At 47.3% G+C, this 22,792-nt stretch overlaps 1 protein-coding gene across 2 annotated transcripts in view; it reads left to right on the top strand.

The window, feature by feature from the left end:
* Positions 1–22,792, top strand: part of LOC142557066 (uncharacterized) — a 74,411-nt gene that overhangs the window by 14,917 nt on the left and 36,702 nt on the right. Inside the window, exons 11-16 of one of the 2 annotated variants that reach the window (XM_075668632.1) lie at positions 547–733; positions 5,148–5,288; positions 7,439–7,720; positions 14,689–14,880; positions 18,788–18,889; positions 21,113–21,322. In XM_075668632.1, the coding sequence (XP_075524747.1) occupies positions 547–733; positions 5,148–5,288; positions 7,439–7,720; positions 14,689–14,880; positions 18,788–18,889; positions 21,113–21,322 (1,114 nt within the window). The remainder of the gene's footprint in view (positions 1–546; positions 734–5,147; positions 5,289–7,438; positions 7,721–14,688; positions 14,881–18,787; positions 18,890–21,112; positions 21,323–22,792) is intronic. The other variant, XM_075668633.1, reaches the window with a different exon arrangement.

The raw sequence follows: 22,792 nt of genomic DNA, 5'->3' as shown, positions 1-22,792 counted from the left end.
GTATGTGAAATGCGGGTTCCGCGAAAAAGTGTAATGCTAGCCCATCTTTATCTTGCAGCCATTAGAACAGTACAACACGTTCTTAGTCATTTACACTAGTACACGTAACGCACTTATCCAGGGTGTGTACCCAGGCTCGGGAACTATTCCTCTTTTTCTTGGATCTCGTATTGTCTGCCTGTTCACCGAAAGGTTACAGGGTAGACATTAGAAAAAGGAGAGAGGGGGTGGTGCTTTCCTGAAGATTTTGTGATTAAGCTATATCGCATGATATGTTGAAGCTCCTTGCTCTTGCATGCTGGAATATTTGCACAATCAATGTCTTACTGCCGTATTCAGAAATTCACCCTAACTTTAAGCCCATTCTTGACTTGGTCGAAATAACACCTGGCATGAATGCGCCGAAGGAAATCCAATGAGCGTCTCGGACACGCTTACAACAGGCGTTCTTTAGATCAAGTCTGTCTGTCATGAACTTCTAGTTGAGGTACATTTCTGAATGCAATGGTTGAGCCTCCCTTCATGGAACCATTTCCTCTGATGCAGGTGGGTAATTTACGTAGAGAAGGTCATCTCGGAGGCGCAGCTGCGCTTCATGTTCACCACACTGGCCACCAGGCAGCTGCGCAGGCAGCTCGAGATTTGCCGCCAGATCCACATGGCACCCCACACTTACCTCCGTGCTGTCACCGAGGTCATCCGGCGGCGTCATTTCTCCCACAACTTCTTGCAGGTGAGCAGGTCTTGGCCTTCCTTTGGAGCGTATCCTGACGCCAGCTGGGTTCATCTTTAGCTTATCCCTACTTGTTGCAAAACAATATGAAGTAAGAACAGGACAGGACATTCTTTCCTGTCATATTCTTACTTTATATTGTCTTGCGTCCTCTTACACCACAATTGTTTAGCTAGCCGGTTCCTGGCTTTGATGGCCTGGGGGAACCAATACAAAGCACAAGAAAGAAACGAGACATTGCAAGCCTTGTAAATGGAGTTTCAGCATTGTCTGCATGGTTACAAGAGCAGCGGCTGTCAAAAAATATGACTGACACCAAAACTAGCGGTGAAGAGCTATAGCTGTAGGAGGAAGAGCCATGGTTTACGTAGAGCACGCAAACAAGCACGCATACAGCTTCCATCATTGTTTGTGGGTGCAGTGGTATTGCTTCGGAGTTGAGACGTCATCACTTCACTGTGCCTCTCCCGAAAGCATTGTACCAACGGACCAGGTGCCCCAACGAGCGTGGGAGTGTTCTTTCAAAAACTGTATCTTGCGAGGTGCTGGAATGGGCGGGCCCACTGCGTAACGAAGTTTTAGCTGTGCGACTCTGGACAGTGCTGCCCTGTAGCCCTGTTCTATGTACCGTAAAAACCCACGTATGATACGAACCTGCATATAGTATAAGGTGAAATATTGGGATGCAAAATGGAAAAAAAAAACGCTTTTACCCCCGTATAATAAGAGTTAAGTAAACTCGAGGAAAACATTTATTTAAATTGCACTCTGCACTTCAGTCACTGTCTTCGTCAGCTGCACTCTCTTCGAATAGTTTTTTGTCGGACATCTCTTCCCAGAGCTACTCATCCTCTGTGCCATCGAGCGCGGTCGAGATGCCGCACTTCTTGAATGCGCGATGCACAAGGTCCTCTAGTATGCTGGCCATGCTTCCACAATCGACTTGCACAGTGCGACTGGCGAAGCCCGCTTCAGCCACCCGGTCGGCGTTGCTGCAGGCTCACCTGAGTGCATGCAATCTGCGTAGCACCGCTTGACTACGTCCTTGAATGGCTTGTTCACGCAAACATCTAAAGGCTGCATCTGGTATGTCATCCCACCCGGGATAACGAGTTCAGTGCCGGATTCACGCAACAGCCTCTTCACTGAGTTGGCCAAATGGCAACGAAATGCGTCCAGGGGCGCTATAACATAAAACTATTCCAAACTTTTCTATTCCAATTCTGCAATGAGCCCTCCGCGATTGGCGAAAAACTTTTTTGGACCAGCCCCACTTCACCTGTCTGTCACATGACGTCACGAAAACCGTGATGGCTCCCCATCTGATATGACGTGTACACGCTGATTATGCATGATTTGACCGAACAAAAGAAAAATAGTTATTACTGATTCGACGCCTTTTCACCATTAGCCCTCGGCTATTGGCCAAAAGTTTTCGGGCTGCACCGACTTCACCTTCCTGTTATGCGACGTCACAAAACCGCAAGAACTCACCGTATCAAAGTGACTTGTACGTGTTAAATATGCAATAATATGCCGAACAAAACTGGATTTTTTGTCTGAATAGCCGCAGGCTGCCCCGTTCTGGAAGGAATAAAAGATGGCTGCCGCCAATTGCTCAGGCACTGGCTACTCGCACTTGCCGGAGAGCATGGGTTTATTTGCATATAATAAAAGCTTTTGCATGGCCGTGTAATGTTTTCGAGCACTTTCGGCACGTTTACGACCTTGTTCTGACAACTCTTTGCTGAGGATCCATTTTAGCGTCATTGTTAAGGGGGGACGCGGGTCTTGAAACGGCAAAAAATCACAAAAAAGTCGATTTTCGGAAAACTGCATTTTCGCTACGTTTATACATTCAAGAATCCCTCCGCGAAATCTAGAAGCTAAATTTAATCGGAAAATAATAAAAAATCGCGGTTAAAGGGGCCAAGGTGAACGCGAAATCAGCAAAATTTGGTCAAAAACGTTCAAACTTCGCGCCGTCACCATTTGCGAACGCGGTGGCCGATGGCCGCCATCTTGCGATTGTTTTGAAGCTGTTTTCTTTGCGCGCATTTTGCATCAGTTCAAAATGGCGTCGGTGAAGGGAAACCGACGTTATCGCGTCATTTCTGGAGGATACGTCCGCGCCGTCGATTGGCCAAAGCGCGCACACCCCCCGCGCGCCTCGCTCCTATTGGTCCGGTGCTCGTCGGCGCACGCTCGACCGCTCTCGCGTCTCGCTACGTTTGTTTATCTCTGGTTTCATCGCGCCGCTGTCTACGTTTGTTCAGCCGCTTGCTTCGCGACGTTTGATAAGATGCTCATTTCGCTGCCCGGATGGCTGGAAAAGATTGTCGTCTCAAGGCTACTACGCGTCAAGCGGCTGTGGAATACGCGACGGAAAGCGGCTAGGCCTGTCATACTCGCGGAGTTGCCGGTTGCTGGTCTGCCTGGACATTCTACCGGATCGAGTTCAGAGCTGCAAACTGGCACGTCTAGCGTCAATACTTCGTCTGCCCACGCCACGCGTGTTGGAGCAGATCGTGCAGGCACCGTTTCCTTCACGACTGAAGAAAGTAGTGAGCGCGCATGCGAGCGCCGGAAAACGTCCGGAGCGCCGGACCTCCGAAGTGCTAACTCCAGCAAGAAGCGAGAAGCCTCTTTGAGCGCAAGGAAGCTGGCCAAAAAGCGGCAAAAAGATAGGATGTATCCAATTATGCCCCTGGTGAATTTCCTTGAGATTTTATTGGTATGTTCTCAATAAAGATGTTGCAGAATGTTTTTCCTTGATTTTTCAAAACAATTCCGACAGACTTCCAATTTTGGAGGTAAAATAGCTTCTGTCCTATTTCAGCTATCAACTTAATTTTTTTTTTGCCAGAAAGATAAATGTATGCAGTAAGCAATATGCACCTTTTCAAAGCAGCACTCTTCTCAAAAAGTTTTTGAAATGGGTCACATGCTTGACATGTCAAGATGGCATTTTTTTCTCACAACTTTGATGAGCTCTAACTCTTGCTCAGATTAGCCTAGAACATTGAATAATACCTTATGGCACTCCCTGAACATTCTAGATAGTCTTTATACTCAAATTACTGTGTTAGGGTTTTCTGTTTAGATGCTAATTTTCCTCCAAACAAAGGACTCAGCTTATACAATGCATTTAGAGTATATCAGAAACTACTTATCCTGTGGCGAAATTAATTATATTTTTAGAATCTGCATATTAAAATACACAAAGTGTGAAAATTTCGTTCAGATCTGTCCACAAATAAAAAAGTTGTATTTCAAGTGTAGCCTCCCCCCTTAAGCTTCCGTTGCATGCCGCCGCAATTGTTGACGAGCCACCGTAAGCTAAGTAAGGGAAAGCGGACCAATAACAGATGCTGGCACCACACTCTTCATCCGGTTAGTGATTTTCAATGCAGTGGCTCGGCCTCATTGAATCCCTCTCCACTTGAGCGTGATTCTCGCCTGTTGTGAGCCAAGATAATAAGACAAGCCACTCAGTGTAGGCAACGTTATTCGTTTTTCAAGGAAACAAAAGGGACCTCCTATGAACGGGGAGAGCATTTGATTGGTCTGTCTGCAGAACCCTTTCGGACACCGCCCGATGCTTGTGTTAGCAGTTACGCAAATTTGACGTCAGAAGATTGGAATAAAAACATATTGGAATAGTTTTATGTTATAGGGCCCGTGCACGAGGATGGACGGGAACGACAACAGTGTGCCGGGCCGCCTACACCAGACTTTATCTAGTCGAGCACAAGATTCTCGTTCATCCTCTAAGGTGCTTGGTGCACTCGCACTAGTCCAGCATGGCGCAAATGTGGAAGGTTGCGACTTCAGCTGCTCCAACTCTTTTAGACAATGTGGAGGAATGCTGTTGCAGGCAGCGATGTTGTCCAAGTGGAAGAAAATACTTTTAGAACTATTTCATGCAAAACTAAGCTAGTTTCATCAATAAAATGCGTTTATAAATGGTATGTGCTTTTATGACGTCCAATTCTTCAGCAGGCTTATATTGAATGATTTTCTGTATTGAACTAATAGGTGTTTTCTTGCGAGTTCGATATAACTGGGTTCGAGTGTAAACATTTAACCCCTTGCGATCAGTGCCACTATCTTGCCTACTGTACTGTGGCCTTGTGACATCCACAACACCCTCAACCTTTCCTCGCCGACATTTCGGCAAAAACCAATTGCGTCATTTATGACTGAGTTTAGTTTTAGAACGCCTTGTGCAAATTTGCACTGGAACTTCTGTCATTTGTTACGCAATGCATTCTATTTAGGTTGGTTCATTGAGATTATTTTGCGGCGTCTCCAGGACTGCTGTGGGGAGCGCAGCTTTTGCATTCCCTCAGTTTGATGGCTGTATTGGTTGATTGTAATGCCACCTTCTTTCTTTTTTTTATGTTGCGCGCAGTGGGCAGGCACATTGTCATCACAGTGCCAGCAGCTGCACCAGCATGAAGTGCAGGCCCGGAGGGACTTCAACAGCCAGTTCTCCAAGCACTTCTTGCATGCCCTCTTTCCCGGCATGGACGACCTGCCTCCACCATTTGCAGTAAGTCCCACTCGCAGAAAATGACACGCTCGGCGCATTCGTTTGTTTGCCAGACGAACCTAGTTCATTATACAGTCAGAATTCGCGATAAGGAAACCCCACGACAACGAAATTCTTGCGGCAACAAAATATTTTTGTATCCCCGGCAAACGGCCATAGGATTCGATGCATTTTGTACATTTCGACAACGAAATGTCACTGTACTGCAATCTCGCATCAACAAAATTGGCCGGAACCCAGTAAATTTTCTATTCGCACAAGACTAGCAGGCTCCAAAATGTGCACAAATGCGATTGCTTTGCACTGAAATTGCGTAAGATACCACCGTATTACACTTGTGTGGGCGCCGCCTTTTTTGTTTACAAAAACAACCATGTGCTGGGAGCAATCATGTGCACCAGATGGGTGGATGGAAGACTTCATTCATCGGCAGACGGTTGGGAGATGGTGGGTGGGTTGTTGGTCGCACTAGGTGGCTGAGAGCCCCTGGCTCTCGGCGACCTCTTTGGCCCGCTCGACGGCCCGGAGTTGTACTGCCGGGCCTGAGTTGAGCAGCGCGACCTCCCACTGCTTGGAAGTAAGGAGCTGACCCAGTTCCAGAGGAGGTGGGTCCTCCGGGCAATTCCGAAGTATGTTATCTAATGTGGCTCTATCGCCATAATGAATGCAGGAGGACGAGTACTGACCAGGATATATGTGAGAGTATGCTGCCGGGTCGGGGAAGGAATAGGTCTGTAATCGGCACCAGATGATTTTCATGTGCGCCAGAAACGCATCATGGCTGCGATCTTGTTTGATGATCGCCCATTCGAAGCGGCACACATGTTTCTGCGGCCATGTGATGACGGTTTTTGCAAGCCTAGGGCAGTGCTTATATTGGACGCCTCGGTGAGCATACATGCAGCAAAAACAAGGAAATCCACATCTTACCGACATGGAATTGTTAATGGCGCTTGAGATGGCGGTCGCAGCATGGAGTGCCACGCATTGGGCCATGATTAAGGGATTGTCCGGGAATACGCTTCCCTTGCTTCAAGAACGCTGGTTTCGGTGCCACCCTACAGGCATGGTGTGCGGATTTGGCACCGGACGCAGATTTGCACGAAGGGGCCCTAATCTTGATCGACTGCCTTTTCTGAGTAGCACCCGTTTCCTTGTAGGAGCAATTTGCGAGTCCTGATGCAACTGACTTCCACACATTTGACTCATTCAGGTTGGTTGTGGTGGTCGATGGGGCAATGCCACGCTCTCTGAAGACATCGATTTGCTTCTTTCCTGCATTGACTTCTTGCAACAAAAACTGCCTCCACTTCTTCTTAACGCTGTCGCTAGCTGGATTCATTGTCAGCAGAGCCCTAATGCACAAACTTTGCCGCAAAATCGTGCACAAGTCAGTCTAAAAAACTGCCTACACATGTGAACGGCACAAGCAATGACGCCTAGACGCACAACACACACAGTGCGAGTGGCTACGTACGCCTGCTACGCCTGGCTAGGCTACTGCGTGTATAGCAGCAGCTGTATGGCAGCGTGAGCAGCTGGTGCTAAATGTGCTGATGATGATAGCTACTGCCATCTCTGGTACGTACAAACTGCGAACAGTGTTAACCACATACGCGAAATTTATGGGGCTGTTATTCATAGCTGAATTCGTAATACTCATGTTTCTTGTTTATAGACTAGCCAATTATGTACTTTCATGTACTTTGTTTAATGTACGGTATTTTTAAAAATCGTAGTTCTGAAATATTTTTATGTTGAAAGTACATGAACTCATGTGGGGATTGAAAAATATTCTTAAATATAAGAATTTGTTAATGTATTCATTAATGTGGTGTTTGTAGCAATGGTATGTAACTTTATTAGTCTTGAGGCATTGTGAGCCTTTCCTAAATCTGAAAATCGGAAATCGTATAGACTTTCTGTAAGTTGAAACAACCTAAAAATGCTTTCTATTTCAGTGTAGTTGACTGATAGGGCACGTGACCGTAAGTTTCTAGGGGCCACACATTCGCTGCTCTTATTGCACGCATGAAATCGTCTATGGTGTGCCAGGCGATTGAAAAATATCCAGAGCCCTTTCCCCTCTGCTACGCCGTCCCCAATAATCCAGATCCTGATTTGATCTTTTTTTCCTTCTCTATGCGCAGACTCGGAATCCCAAGCCGTTTGATGACAATCTGCCTCCTCTGGCTCCCGAAGACTTGGAGTTCCTTCGGAAAGCACTTCCAGAGATGTCGGAACTGCTTCATGCTCCTGACACGGTCATGTTGCCGACCATCGTGCTGCAGCAGTCGGGTGCCACGCAGTCCTGCCAAGATGCCGCACCACAGCCAGACGGGGAGGCTTCATCATCTTGCATTCCACCGCACGCTTCTTGTCAGCAGCTGCAGCCGGAGGCGACCGATTGCGAAACTGACGAGGCGCTGCTGGTAATTGAGGCTCCCATGTCTTTCTCATTATAGGGGTTCCGAACCAACCCTTAGGCTTGGTGAAAAGAAAAGCATTCTGCCGTTAGCATACGCTGCTGCGAACATCGCAGCCAAATTTCGCAGTCGTGCACGGTGCGTTCACAAGTTTTGAAACTGCCAATGAATTTCGTACAGTAAACTCTAATTAAGATGAACTCGGTTAGACCGAATTCTTGGATATACCGAACGATGTGGGAAGAATTGGTTGGTTTTCCATAGACTAACTGGAAAAAGAAATCCGCTTATTATGAACCACTTTGCATGTACTCTTCGGTTAAAGGTAAACTTTCGCAGTGACTGCCAACATTGGAGATTCTGTACATCAGGGATAGCAGTCCTGGCTGGGCATCTGTGGGACACCAAAGAAAAAAAACTAAACATAATAAATCAGGCACATCGCCTCCGCAGAGGAAGGGAGCAAGAGAAGTGAGAAAGAACAAAAAAAAGTGCATCTCAATGAGCTATCTCCATCGAGCAGAAATAGCGGTATGTTCATTTTTACACATCGCCCGCATAGCCACTAAACTGTAAAGGCTGCAATTGCATCATTCATGGAGGAAGGAAAATGGTGCTATTTGTTGTGCGAGTTCCGTTCGCTCTTATTGTTCACTGTTCATGGTCACCTGATCTTGTTGGCAACAGGGTCAGAGTGTCATTCTGACCTATGATGAAGCGTTAAAAGGAATAGCATAAAAGGCACTGCCAAGAAGTCGTGGCCATAGACCAATTTCGCAGCCACAGCCAAACTTCTGATAGGACGAACAAGTTTTCACCGTGCCTTCAAGTTCGTCTTAAGGGGGATGCAGCTTTCGCATTGCGAAAAATGGTCAAAACATTCATGTTTTAAATATCAAATTTTCAGTTTCTGTAACTCTTTTTCTATATGATTCCAAAATATAGTAACTGAAAACCAGGTAGAAATTGTCTAAAAAATTTGTTGTATTGCCGAAGGTGGTGAGAAATTTCATGGAAATCATGAAAGAACAGCGTACAGTCAAACCCGGCTATATCGAACTCGCAAAAAAACGCCCATCAGTTCGATATAGAGCATAATTCGATATAAGCCTGCTAAATAATTGAATGTCATAAAAGCACATACCATTTATAAAATCACTTTATTGAAGAAACTAGCTTAGTTTCGCATAAATTAGTCCTGCATTTTCTTCTGCTCGGGCAATTTCGCTGCCTGCGACGCACGTACTTCCCCACGTTGTCTCAGGAGTCGGAGCAGCTGAGGCCGCAACCTTCCGCGTTCGCGCAGAAGCACCGGACTAATGCGAGTGCACCAATCACTTCGGAGGATGTCGGCAAAGGACCGTAGTTGCTTTCCTCAACGTGCCTACTTTCATTTGTGCTCGGTACGATGTCGGCGATGTAGTCTTCGTTTCCGGGCTCTCCCGTGGTCGCGACACGTACCATCATCTGCACTGACAAACTCGTCCGCCGTTGATTCGAATGTTCCGGAAATTTTGACAGCTCGCTCCAAACTTCGGCAACACCGGCAACGGCTTTGTCGCATTCATCAGAATTTACAGTCATCACCGAGCACGCGGAAACCGGCACGTATGAAGAACCCCTCGTACACGGCCGTGCGTACGCGTCGGGCGCCACGGGCACCGGGTTGCGAGTCGGGTCACTTTAGCCCTACCCGTGCCGAGAGTGCTCCTCGGAATCTTGCACGCTGCGGGGCCATCCAACTTCTCATCGCGTTCGACGCGATTTATGATTTCGAGCTTCACGACGAAAGGCGAATTCTGCTTCTCCATCACGGCAACACTGCGGGAGAAGTCCCACAAGGCGCAAACACGATAAACCAGAAAACCAGCCTGACAACTTGCACTTACGCCATCTTGCACGAACAGAGCACAAGAGCCTCTGATTGGCTGTCTGAGCAAGCGCTGTAGGTGGGCCAGGATCATTTTTTTGCTGGGGAGTGTTGATAGATAGTGATCTAAAGAAAGGAAGGACGCTTGATTCTACAACCCGTGAGGGAACACGGCGAAGCGTCGTCAGGGGAGAGAGAGTGGGAAGTGAAAGATGAGAGAGAGAAAGAGGGAGGATGTGGCCTAATAGACTCCACTATGCGCGACAGGGGGAGTGTCGACGGCTCGCCCGAACAGCCCGAGGCAGCGCGGACACGGTAGGGAGAGCGGTTGGATGGAGCCGCGCCGCCGGGTTTCCCCGCTACCGCGAGGGAAAGCCAACTCCTGGGGGCACTTTTCCGCCGCTTGACGGTTCGATATATCGGGAGTCGCTGCAACATTTGTTCGATGTAAGCGTAATTTTTGCTATACATACTCATTGTAACTATACCGTGACCAGAAATTGTTCGATATACAGAATAATTCGATGTAAACGGGTTCGATATAGTCGGGTTCGACTGTATTTCAAGCCACATTATCTATGGAATGGTGTAACCGTGTGCTGCCATCTTGGTCTCGTTGGAAAACGCACTTCCCCATCTTCAGATTTGCCGCTTCAGCTTTCTGCTCCATACGTAAACAATTGCACAAAAAGCAAAGGAGTGAAGGTTGTTCCGGAGTCTCCGATTGGCTGTGCCTGCAACGCGACTCCGTGTAGGGATGTCCGTGCAATGTCCGTGCGGTGTCAGTGTAGCATGATCGATCCCTCTGTTTGTGGACGTCTAAGACCCATGACTAAACATTCCGAGCCTTGGGGATGCGGTCTTTGCAACCAAGCTCTTGCACGTAGAGTCCCCAGACACGCGGCTAAAAGCATTTCAGCATATGGGTGGTTTGGAATCTGCAACCAAGCACATCTCGCATGTAATCCTCGGACCCGCGGCTAAGCATATTGCGCATAGGCATCACCAACTGCGTGGCTAAGCACACACATCAAGCGTTTACTCCATGGACCCGCGGCTAGGCATTTTACACATAGGCACCTCGGACCTGTGACCAAGTACATGGTGTGTCGACTCTTATTAGCATATTGTCATGATATCTCGTAAAACTATCTATCATACCACCGCTTCATAAAGATAACCTCATCATGAGCTCTGTTCGCTAGGCCCCTTGGGCTGACACAGATACCTAGCTGCAGAAGTGAGGCATCATACAACAGTGCAAGCTGGAAAGCACCTAGCGGCTGCATTGCGGCCTACCTATCATTCGTTCTCTGATCCTAAGCTCCACAGCCATGGGTCAAGAGACAATGACTTGGAAGGCTGCTGAGAGCCTTCATTCAATAATTTGGTTGATTCTACCGAAAGACAATAAATTCCACACTAATTCCACACTGATTACACTTGAGACTGCTATCAATGAGGCAGTCTGCAGGTACGACACGAACTACAGTTAAACCTTGATATAACAGTCAGTAAAATCGACAATTTGCTTTGTTATATAGAAATTTCGTTCTATTGAAATTCGACCTTTTATGCAAATGAGGACAGTTGCTGATCAATTTTTCTTACACGGAAAGGGGCCACAGAATTTTCCGACTTATCAGGCAATCGAAAAAAGCAAATTTGAGAAAATTAATTTAGATAAATTTAGGAGTCGGCGACGAATGATACGGTTTCATGGCATGTACGTCAACGATATCTTCTGGACGGTACGAATTAAGCAACGCCAGCCACGCCCCCACGGCGGATAGTGTTGCTCAGGAAAAGTGCCGGCAGTGAGGAGTGAATGCTTTGTCTGCCTCTCGCTCACTCCAACAGGTCACCGAAACTCGAGATTACGCAACCTCCAATACTAAACATGTAACATGATGCCATGCCGTCTCGGCACGCCCACTCTTTGCACACGCTGCAGGTTACCTCTAAAGAAGTGTATGCGGCTGCGTGTACACTCGGCCATGTTTACAGCCATGCACAGCGACGGTAGAAATGTGTGCCATAAATTGAGATGCGCCAGGTTCCACCCCACTCCGCCCCTGCCCGCCCCCTTGCATGCGCTTGATCGTGTTAGCACGAGCTCCCTCTCCTCCCCCTCTTTGCCTTTGCTTATGCGGGAAGGCTGCTCTCGTGAAGACACCATATTTCTTGACTCACCCTCACACACTTTCTTCAGCACCTAAATCACGCAGTGTGTGGCGTGCGATACGATCTTGTCGCACTTGGACTTTATAAGGAACGGGATACAGAACGTGATGCTGCTGCGGTTTGGCGGTTCCTCTTGTCGCGCAATTTGAGAGGTGCGTTTGCGAACAGCCTCTTGTAAGTCAATAATTTGACCATCTGTGTCCGCAGAAGTTTCTATTTATTGTCTCGGCGTTCCTTTGCGGCGGCAGTGAAATTTCATTATATTGAAATGCATACAAATGGACTTTGTTACGTTGAGGTTCTAAATACATGGTGTTCTATGGACAAGAGGCAATGAAAAGTTAAATGCTTCGTTATATTGAGAAGTTCATTATATCGAGGTTTTACTGCATATTCGTGCCCATACAGAGTTCTTCACCTCACTTGGTTTGAAACCCAAACACCCTGCTCTCTGTAGAGCAGCAGTAAAAAATGGCTTACAAAGAAAGGGGGAGCGAAGGTGCACCACACCAGAGGTAACATGTCCAAGGAGCACCACATCACAACGCACACCAAAGACTACAAATGTGGTGCCTTCGGACAGTTCATTTACAATTTTTCAAAGTAGTACATAAATTGGAGTAAATGTTACAATCAGTGATATTTAATTTCTGATCTCTGGCTGGGGAAATTGGGCGCGTTTCACAATCTAGGGTGCGTTAAAGTCTGCTAAATACAGGGAATCGTATTATTGGAGCTAGAGAGAGAGAGAGAGAGAGAGACAACTTCATGTAGTTGCCTGCAGAACGACACCATGACTAAATGGCGCCGTGACGCGGGCCCTGACGTCTTCTCAGCGGGTGGTCTCTACTCAACTCCAGCGCGTGTTACTCCCGCGGTTGGTTGCCCTGTGGGGCAACGTTCCGTCGGTTTCGCTCGGCCTTTGTCTTTCAAGAGCCGCCGAGACCTGCTGGACGGCCCAGGTTTGGCTTTCGTGGTCGTAGCATTCCGCCGCAGCCGCGAGTCGCGGAGGAATCGTTGTCCTTGTCGAAGCCTCATTGGGGAACTTGGTGCAATCCCATAGGATGTGCGTCAAGGTGGCCCTCTCCCGCTGGCACACGCGGCACACATCACTCACATATAATTTAGGGTATAGATGAGTCATTAATACTGGGGTGGGTAAAGAACCAGTTTGCAATTGTCTGAACAGCACCGCCTCCGCTCGGCTCAGCCCCGGGTGCGGGGGTGGGAAAGTCCTTCGAGCCAGGCGGTGGAACTGGGTAAGTTCGTTGAACGTCGTAATGCGGTCCTTGGCACTACACCACGTTGGACGGTCGGTTGCAGCGGCGCGGTTGGTTAGCGCTCGCGCCACTGCGTGTGCCGTCTCGTTGTGGTTATCGTGCTTCTCGGACGCATCGTTGCCCGCGTGCGCCGGGAACCACTTGATTCTAACACACCGATTCTGTCGTTGCAGGTCAGCCGAGCACAGAACGCGCACAGCCTCACCGCACACTTTGCCCTTTGCATAATTCCGCACTGCACTTCGGGAATCGCACAACACCGTCTGGCACCCGGGGTCGGCAATGGCCAGGGCAATGGCCACCTCCTCCGCCTGACACGCCTCGCGGACCCGTAAGCTCGCCGCTGCCCTCGTCGCGCCGGACGACGCCTCGATGACGGTAGCTACGAACGCCGCGCAGTCTCCCTGGTATTCTGCCGCATCCACGAACCTTGCGTGCTCGTCCTTGGCGTGAAAGTCGATGAGGGCCTTGGCCCTCGCCGCTCTTCTCTCCTTGTTGTACTCCGGGTTCATGTTTCTCGGGATGAGGTCCACCCGAATCCGGCGCCGGGTTCCGTCCGGGACAGAAACGTCGCTACTCGCCGCTTTCGCTCCGGGCGTGAAGCCCAAGTATTGAAGTATACGCCTGCCGGCTTCGGTCATAGAGAGCCGCTCCAGCTGGGCGGTCCGTTGCGCTTCCGCAATTTCGTCGAGGGTATTGTGTACCCCCAGGCTCAGGAGCTTGTTGGTGCTCGTACACTCGAGTAGTCCGAGCGCCGCCTTGTAAGCTCGGCGTATCAGGGCGTCGATTTTATTCCTTTCACATTGCATCCAGTTGTGGAAGGCTGCAACGTAGGTGACGTGGCTGATTACGAAGGAGTGCACAAGCCGAATCAAGCTTTCCTCCTTCATCCCGGCCTTGCGGTTGGCGACCCGTCTGATGAGACGTATTGCGTTGGTAATCTTGGCTGTAAGGCGTGAAATAGTCTCGCCGTTGCCCCGTCGCTTGTCTATGATCATGCCGAGCACCCGGATCTTGTCGACCTCCGGGATCACGTGGCCGTTCCTCGTCACGATCTTGATGGCCTCGTAATCCCTCGCTTCGCTCTTCTTACGTCTGACGTATTTCGGTGGTAACACCAGCAGTTCTGACTTGCTCGGTGAGCAGATCAAACCAGAACCGTTCAGCTGGTCTTCAATCGCGTCGACGGCTTCTTGCAGCGTGCTCTCAATGTGACCATCGCTGCCTCCCGGAACCCACAGCGTGATGTCATCGGCGTAGATGGTGTGCCGGACGCCCTCGACGCGAGAGAGTCGCTTGGCCACCCCGATCATGACGAGGTTGAATAACAACGGCGAGATGACCGAGCCTTGGGGGGTCCCGACACTGCCGAGCCTCTTCTCTTGGAGCCGTAGATCGCCGGCGCAGAGCTCAGTAGTCCGTCCCGTCAGAAAGTCCTTGATATAATTGTATGTTCTTGCGCCCATGTTGAGTCTGGACACCTGGGCTAGGATTGCAGAGTGCTTCACCTTGTCGAAGGCGCTCTGCAGGTCCAGCCCCAGAATGGCCTTGTTGTCTTTCGTTAGGGTATCTTCGTCAATTATATCTTTCTGCAACAGAATAGCTAAACTATGGTGAACTTTTTCTGTCTTTTGCCACAGAGTGCTTCCGAGAAGGAGTGCCGCGATGGTACCTGTCCCGAAGATCGCGAGCGCACCCCGAAGCTGGCAGTGTCTGACGATGAGTTTGAAGAGGTCACCGACGAACCGACTACGGGCCTCGATGCTGCCACTGTTGACATCCTGGGCATGCCAGCTCCTCAAGACACGATCCTCTGCTCCCCGGACTCTTTGGTATGGCACTTTCAACACTGGCTACATTGCGCGTCATATTTTTTTACAGCATTTTTAGCAGTGTGGGGTTACCTCTGTGTGCTTTACCCGTATACAAGGAATACTGAGTAGTTTACACCATCCATTGTGTTAGTATACATTTTAGACCAACTACAGTGGAACCCCGGTTATACGTCCCCCGATATTATGACAGATTCGTGCAGTCCCGGCGAACTTGCCATAGAGACAATGCATTAAAAACCTGTATTATACGACGATAGATTAGGCACATCGTGTCTTGTGCAATGACCCGCACGAAGCTGCGAGCCCAACAGCGGATGCCTGAGGAGGAATTGCCAGCTTTCAGCAGTTGCCTTGTGGTGCCATCCCCTCCACCCCCACCAGAAGGCACGCTTATCGTATTGGATAGGTATGTTCATGCACGCAGTTTTGAGCTTTATGTGTGAGCGCACAAGACTTCTCGCGCGTCTGTTGTTGGGTTTCCGGTTTCGCAGCAATGGTTGTATCATACCGACCCTGCTGGCAGCGCCTGGACGAGGATGACGTCACAGATGCTGCCCTGCTAGTGCCTGCATTCGCGTATGTGCTGCATAGCGTTGACGCCATTCAGACACTCGTCCATGAGGTAATGATGGCCGTAAGTGAGCTCCTTGCAGAAATCATTATGCAAAAAAAAGGTGAGGCGTGCAGACAGGACACAAGAGTAGAGAAGTGGACAACACGAACGCCGAATATCAACTGAAGGGAGCACTGAGGTGAAAAAAGAAAGAAGACTCAAAATTTATCTGTGCAAGCTCAGGAATGGTATCACCACATGTCAGTCGGGTATATGTGCCGGTCTACGTACATGTGCTGGTCTACCGGACCTTCGTGGCGCTTCGCGAGTCAATGTATAGGAACATCTGAAATTTATGACATAAAGCATAACGTTGAAGCATGCATCTGTTATGACAAGCACGCTGTGTGCCTCTCTTTCTTCGACCGTCCTGCTCATCAGCATGTCAGTTTATCGGTGTCTGGCCAGCATTTCTGTTTTGTGGGCAGATAAACTCTGTGTCCCGCAGCAGGCATATAGCTCGACTTAAGGCCCATCACACGCATCTAAACCCAAGGCAGGCAGAGAAGTGAGCCACAGGCACACGAATTCAACACTAGGCCCAACTATGGCCACTATGTCGATAAAGTGCCGGCCACTCCTTAGACTCTCCCCTGCGCTCTCTCCTATTAAGTCAGCGTAAAGTACGTAAACTACATAAGTTGCAGAGAGTCAGTTGCATTTTTTTCTCTCTCGAAACTGCGAGGTGCCTTTGTGCAGGCACTGGCGGAAAGGATGCGTTAAGCATCAAGTGCGCCTGCTTTAAACACACATGCGAGAGTCAGATTGCAGTCTCTCTGAAAAACTGCAGCACGGCCATTCAATCGTGGAACTGTACAGCAGCAGAGTTGTGGGTGCATTCATTACGCGAGTAAATACGGTAGTCGTTCTGGCTTAAATATCCTGTTTTTAGTAATGTGAAACAGTCATTGCTGAAACGTCTCATAAGCTGGCATGCCTTTGCACCAGTGTGCTTTTGTGTATGCTGACTTTTACTTAAAGTTTATATGCTGGACGTCAAGCATTCATTGGTCACTGACAGTAATGAAGAGGTATGCAGTAAGGCTCTGTAGATACATTCTTGGTTTTACAGCAAAGGGATACGTATTGGAGAGTTTTACGTGGTTTTTCATGCGGTGGTTTTGTCAGTATTGAATTTCAGATGGAGAAAAGCCAGCAGTACAACCTGTGGCCATATGACCACAGTGTTGGAACGCATAACTGGATGCCGGCGTCAGCAGAGCGGGCACAGTATGCATAAGTATGCATAGGATTTAGCTGAGTATAGATATAGTAAGTAGGGGGTGTGGTAGGGGGTGTGCCAATATAGTCGACGACCATTAATTCGGACTCCATGGGGGACGCAGATATGCAAGTCTGAACTATCGAATGTCAGAAAAAACTACTGTATCCAAAAAACAGTTATTTTATTTACGTTTTAAGGCCCCTGTACAAGGAAAAAGGGGTCGATTCATTTCTGCATGCATTTCTGCTTACGTGCAACCAAGTCCACTTGTATTTCTGCCAGTTTTGTGCTTTCTCTGTACGCCAGTGCAAGGTCTGCAAAGGTTTGAGTGAGATCCACATGGTGAAGGCTCCAGAGCATACAGCACATCATCATCATCCGAGTTAGAGTCACTGTTCGATAGTGGGAGAACTTGCTCAATTGTTTCGGCGGCAAAGTCTTCAAATGAAATGGAAGCAGGATCGGCACACAACAGCCTAGCAGGTCACCAATGATGTCCGAATTTGAGTTCATTATGGTAGGCGGCAGTTCAGGCCCTTTAGTTGCGGAGTCGGGCTCATTCGGACTGTTACTCAAGACTCATTCGGAGTCAGACTGCGAAGGCACTGATAGCGCCATTTGACGCATTAGTCTGTCGATAACTTCACAGACGAGGAGCAAAACGAGAACAAGGTGAAAACAGGACCCTGCTTTCACCTTGTTCTCGTTTTGCTCGTTGTCTTGAATTTCCATCTCCCGCCTTCCCTGTGTTTTCCCTGGATAACTTCACAGGAAAGACTTCTCGAAACCAGCCGAGTGCTGTCTGGAACGCATACTAAACAAACAAGCACTGAATGGTGGAACGCTGTCCGGAAGGCAAATTCAACAAACAAGTGCGGGCCATCTGCAGTAGTGCTGGAATGGATCTGATGATCGCGATGTTGATGTAACCTAACAATTCAGGCAAAGCCTCCAAGATTGGCATTTGCAGTTAAATAAATCTCTGAGGTGCAGTGCTGTGACTAGTGAAAGGCCTCAGAGACTGCCATTTAGTCTGTAATCTCTGAGGCTAAGTGTGATGTCTCGTCAAGGTTGCCAGAGGAGATAATGGTGGCAGAGTCTGCATACGCTACAGCCACGGACGGATTCTGGATAATCAAATGTGGAGCTGGTGGCTGTCCGAAATATTGGTCGTCTTTACACATTAAGTCTATGGAGCCATTGGTGGTGTCGCGAAGCTGTCCGAATTACCGAGCGTGTCCGGATTATCGGTGTCTTACTTATCAGTCGGCGACTGTACTTGAATGTTACTGAATTGAAACAGACAACAAACAGTCAAATAATTTTAATCGTAACCTTAATATCTGCTATTCATGTTTTTTTAACATTCGGTATGTTCGGTGTAAAGATCCATGCAATGTTGCATGTTGCGTATGCCACGGAGCTTCTTGTGCTTGATACCGGGCACTTGAATGCCTCACTTCATTGTTTTCGACAAAAAAAAAAAAAGCACCGAGCACAAATAGGCCATGGTGATTCCGATTCCAGAACCTTTGACAGATGTCAAATGATGATCAACCTGAGAACGAAAGTGTGCCTGCTCTTTGCTGTTGGCGCCGACTACAGTTGACCCGCACTGCATCAATGATGTCTATTTGTGGTGTGGGTGTTGAGTCATGTGATGTGTGGTCTGCCTTTTCGTCTGTGGCACAGATTGGCCCTGCGATAACCCAGATGCTGTGAAATAGGAAAGCCCTTCTGTATTTTGGAGGAAAACTGGAAAGTCAAACTTTTTATGCAGTGTGTGTCGCAGAACTTTTCATGCAATTTATGTGTTGCTCGGATTATGCAATTATGTGTTGTTCGCCCATAAAATATATTTCTTTTGTTCCCTTGTTCATCATTTCCCTGCACTGCAAGATGCTTCTTTTGACAACTACAGAAAATAGTTTTGAGATCACTTCTGGAAGCAGTAGGTCTGAATGTTGTTACCTGCAACCTTAACGTAGAGATTTAATTTTGGAGTGTTTTGTAGAATAGTGCAATAGTGCATTTGAGTTTTGGTAATTCTTTGGTTTGTCTGGTAGAAAACAAAAACTGCGGGCGTCTGTCAACCTGGCAGGCAAAGAAGCAAGTTTGGCCAACTGAGTGGGCTGATTTTGTCGTCTACCCTGAAGAAAATGAAACAGGTAATGCAAAAAAAAAAAAAATATTGGAAAAAGAAATCACAGCTATTTCATTTCCGAACTAAAACAGGTCAACTGTGGTTCACATGAATATGACAGAAGTGCATCGTATTAACTTTCAAGCATCTACTTTCATTTCCATTAATTTATCGTTTCTTTATTTCATTTATTAAGCACAAGTAATTTCCCCTATGTTGTCCTTGGTGTCGGTGTTTGTTGGCTTTTTATGATATGACTAATAAAAATTGGGCCCCTCGGTTAACCCCATTTCTTCTTGTTTATTACATGACGAGGGTCTCAAATTCGGCAAAATTGATGCCTTCAGGTAGCATGTGTGGGTTTATTGACCGGGCACCTTCAGCCAAAAAGATCACATTCTCGTGATGGACGTTCCACGTCCGCCGCCAAGGTCTGTGAGTGGTGGCGCTGGCTAACACTCCCAGGGTTCTACTAGGACACATGAATACCCAAGAAAGTGGCTGGGGAAACGGTGCCGCTGTAGCTCAATTGGTAAACTGTGCACGCGAAATGCGAAGGTTGTGGGATCATTCCCCGCCTGCGGCAAGTCGATTTTTCATCCACTTTCATTTCCATTAATTTATCATTTCTTTATTTCATTTATTAAGCACAAGTAGTTTCCCCTATGTTGTCCTTGGTGTCAGTGTTTGTTGGCTTCTTATGATATGACTAATAAAAATTGGTCCCCTCAGTTAACCCCCTTTCTTCTCGTTTAAGCATATCGCACCTCACGTAAACAAGATAATTATCTAGAAAGGCGTATTGCATCAAATGAGCCAAACAGGGGTAGTTCGGGATGGAAAATGTGCATTCCATCAGCCCTGTGAACTGAAGCATATTGTATCATGAATTATGGGGACGTGTTTGCTGCAATATTATGACCGGCCAACCAGTTGCCTCACTGCAGGAGATCAAAACAAAAATGGCGACTTAAGGAGGAGGCCACAAGCGATTGCTTTTCATTTGTGAGTACATTATGTGCATCTAAACAGTCTTCTTCATCAATAATAAATGAGATTACTATTGGTGAGTTCATTAATTTGTGGCACTAACATAGTCGAGTCCACGTTGAGGAGATGGAAGCAGAGACAGCCGTGCCTGGCTAACACTGGACATGGCGACATGCAGGAAATTTTAATATTCCAATACAGTTTGATACGCTCCTGCAATGTAAATGTCTCATAAATTTGTCCACGCAGGCAATTGAAGGACAACCTGACGGAATGTAGTCAACACCCTGCAGCTACTTTCGGTGCATTTCACAACACGGCAGTAAAAGCACACTTATAGAAGTGAGATCGCTAACTTTCAAATATGACTCTAGATGGCATTAGCTGGCTTGACAAGAAAATGCACATTCATGTATGCGGTGGCGTTCTGCTATATGCGATACGGTAAATTCATGTGATATGCCTCTACTGTATCCATGTAAATGAGGCTACAGAGTCTCTCATGTTCCCCAGATAAATTCTACATCTGCTGTTCAATTCTTTTTGTGCTGTATTCTTTGAAATTCAAAATTTACAGGTAGGTAAGTTATCAAAAATATTTCGGTTATTGCAAGGTTGCAGTGAAGTCCTGCTGTTTTTTCACAGCAGGCACATGGAACACCTTTGCATAATTATGGGGGTGCCTACCATGGAAAATACCATATTTTCATGCCTGAAACACACTCGTGAATGCAACAACGTAGACTTGCTGGAACGGTTAATAAAATACAACAACGTGCCAATTGGTATAACAGTATTATGTCGATGTCAGATGGGCACTTTAGATCGCGGTCAAGCCTTATCAGAATTGCACTTTTCAACTGCAGTCCACAATAATCACTGCCTCATGGTCCAACAGTCCAAATTGTGTTAATTGTGCACCCTTGTGTCTTTAGTATGGGTCATAGTGTTGTGTTTGCGAGCATACGCTGTGGCCACTGATTGCGCATACGCGTCATTCTGCTTGTTCGCTGGTAAATGGGTTCAAATCTGTGGCGCCTTCCATGTAATAATGTCTGAGATTTTACATTGAATTACATGACATGTACCTGTATCATTCATATGTCACACATTATTTTTTGGTTGCGAACATGAGCAGTGTAAAAAGTTCCTCTCGACTGCTATGCGTGAAATGGGGCATAGGTGCTGTGCCTTTTCTTTGTACTTGTTTGGCTTCTAGCTCCGACTCCTAGCTGTTGGATCTTTCTTGTCAATCCAGGGCCACACCTCGCAAGATTTCCAGACAGCAGACTTCTACATCGACGAGTCAATGCCTTCGTCGATATCGGACAGCAATGGAGTCCTGCCTGCTGCACCAGGTGTTGTTGCACCAACGTCTGCTGCGGCAGCACCCGTCCAGCAAGCTCACGTGGCTGCCGAGCTTCAGCGGCAGCTAGAAGAAAAAAGTGCCGTGCTGCTAGCCACTCAGGTGAACATGCCGCCTTCCACAGGATAGCACTGACCGAAATTTTATTATTTGGGTTCTTTCATTGCACCTTCTCATGACCTTGCGCTATCCTTTTGTGCAAACGACTCGCAGCCTTGATAACCCTAAAGAAAAATAATCGGGGAAGGGGTGTGGCAATCCACACTTTTACCTTGCTCTAATAACTGCATGCAACTAAAACATTCCAACCTTCATTAAGAACAACCTGGCACAATAGATGATATGCAAAATTCTCTAAGCAGGCTTCCCCACAGAGCTGAGTTTCTCTAACCGAGATTGGTGCATTCCTGCTAGTAGCCGTGTTAAAGCTGAGAAAGGTGTTTTGAAACCTTGGATGCTGTCTGGAATGGGTAGTGGCAGGAATGACGTCACCGACGTGGGTCGTATGTTGATACTACTTCAGTTGCAATTCTAGCTCAAAGTCATTCACCTTGGTTACATTAGAGGAGATGAGTGGACAAGTGCACTGGCAGGTTTTGCATATCGTCTGTTGTCGCCTCAAAGCAAGGCTCCAGAAATAAATTGTTTTGCCCATTCAGTCATTGCAACTCTTCCATTGCTACTCTCCCTCAAAGGATAGTGCAGCCTGACGGCATTACGTTGTGCAGTTGAACCCAAAATTCTTGTGTAATCAGCTTTTTACATTCAGCTGTACTATGTATTGTTGCACATCCACTCTTACTCAGTTTTTTTGTTGCTTGTATGCATGAAGATATGCTGGTTTCTGTTGGTGCTATATGGGGAGTGTGAAAGCTTACCTAGGCTGCTGGAGTGTCTGCTCGCCCAAGATAGAAGCTTCTTTGTGCAGTCAGTCAGTTTTTGTTGATGCAGGCTGATCTTTAAAAATAATATTAAGTTCAATTCATTAATGCTCAAACAATTACGAATTGTTCAGCCAATTGTTTAGCTGTGACTGATGGCCATGCAAGCTGAATTAGCGAACTACGCCTTCCAAAAGTTCTGTGTGCACTTGCTCAGGGACAGCCTTTAGCAACTTACCTTTGCTGCATGTTTGCTCTTCAGATGTCTAACGGTCTATATGGTTGAAACATTTGAGCTCTGAACTTTACAGCATGAATTTCTTCAATGTGATTTTGTGTGTTTTTTCTTTTTCTGAGCGGTGGTCAGTGGCTCGATGCACCACTTGGTTGACCTACTAATTGATAAAAGACCGGATGCTTACCCCACATAGCCCGACGTGCCACTTTTGATATGCGCAATTTGACACATTCAAACTGTGATTAAATTAAGTGCAGCAGTGTTAATGCAAAGCCCATGGGAGTGCATTTTGATATCCTCGAGCAAGGTTGCAGTTGTAGGTAGTTCAAGAAACCAATTACAAATAATTACTGTATTAACTTTTTTACTCAAAACGGTAGTTCATTGTTTCTTTTTTGTACAAATGCACTCTGGATGGCCCGAAATAACAGTGAAAAAGCACTTCTAATTTCC

This window comes from Dermacentor variabilis, chromosome 9 (assembly GCF_050947875.1).
Source record: "Dermacentor variabilis isolate Ectoservices chromosome 9, ASM5094787v1, whole genome shotgun sequence".
Classification (NCBI taxonomy): Eukaryota; Metazoa; Arthropoda; class Arachnida; order Ixodida; family Ixodidae; genus Dermacentor; species Dermacentor variabilis.
Note: the sequence above shows the minus strand (reverse complement) of the source record. Positions and strands in the feature narration are given on the sequence as shown.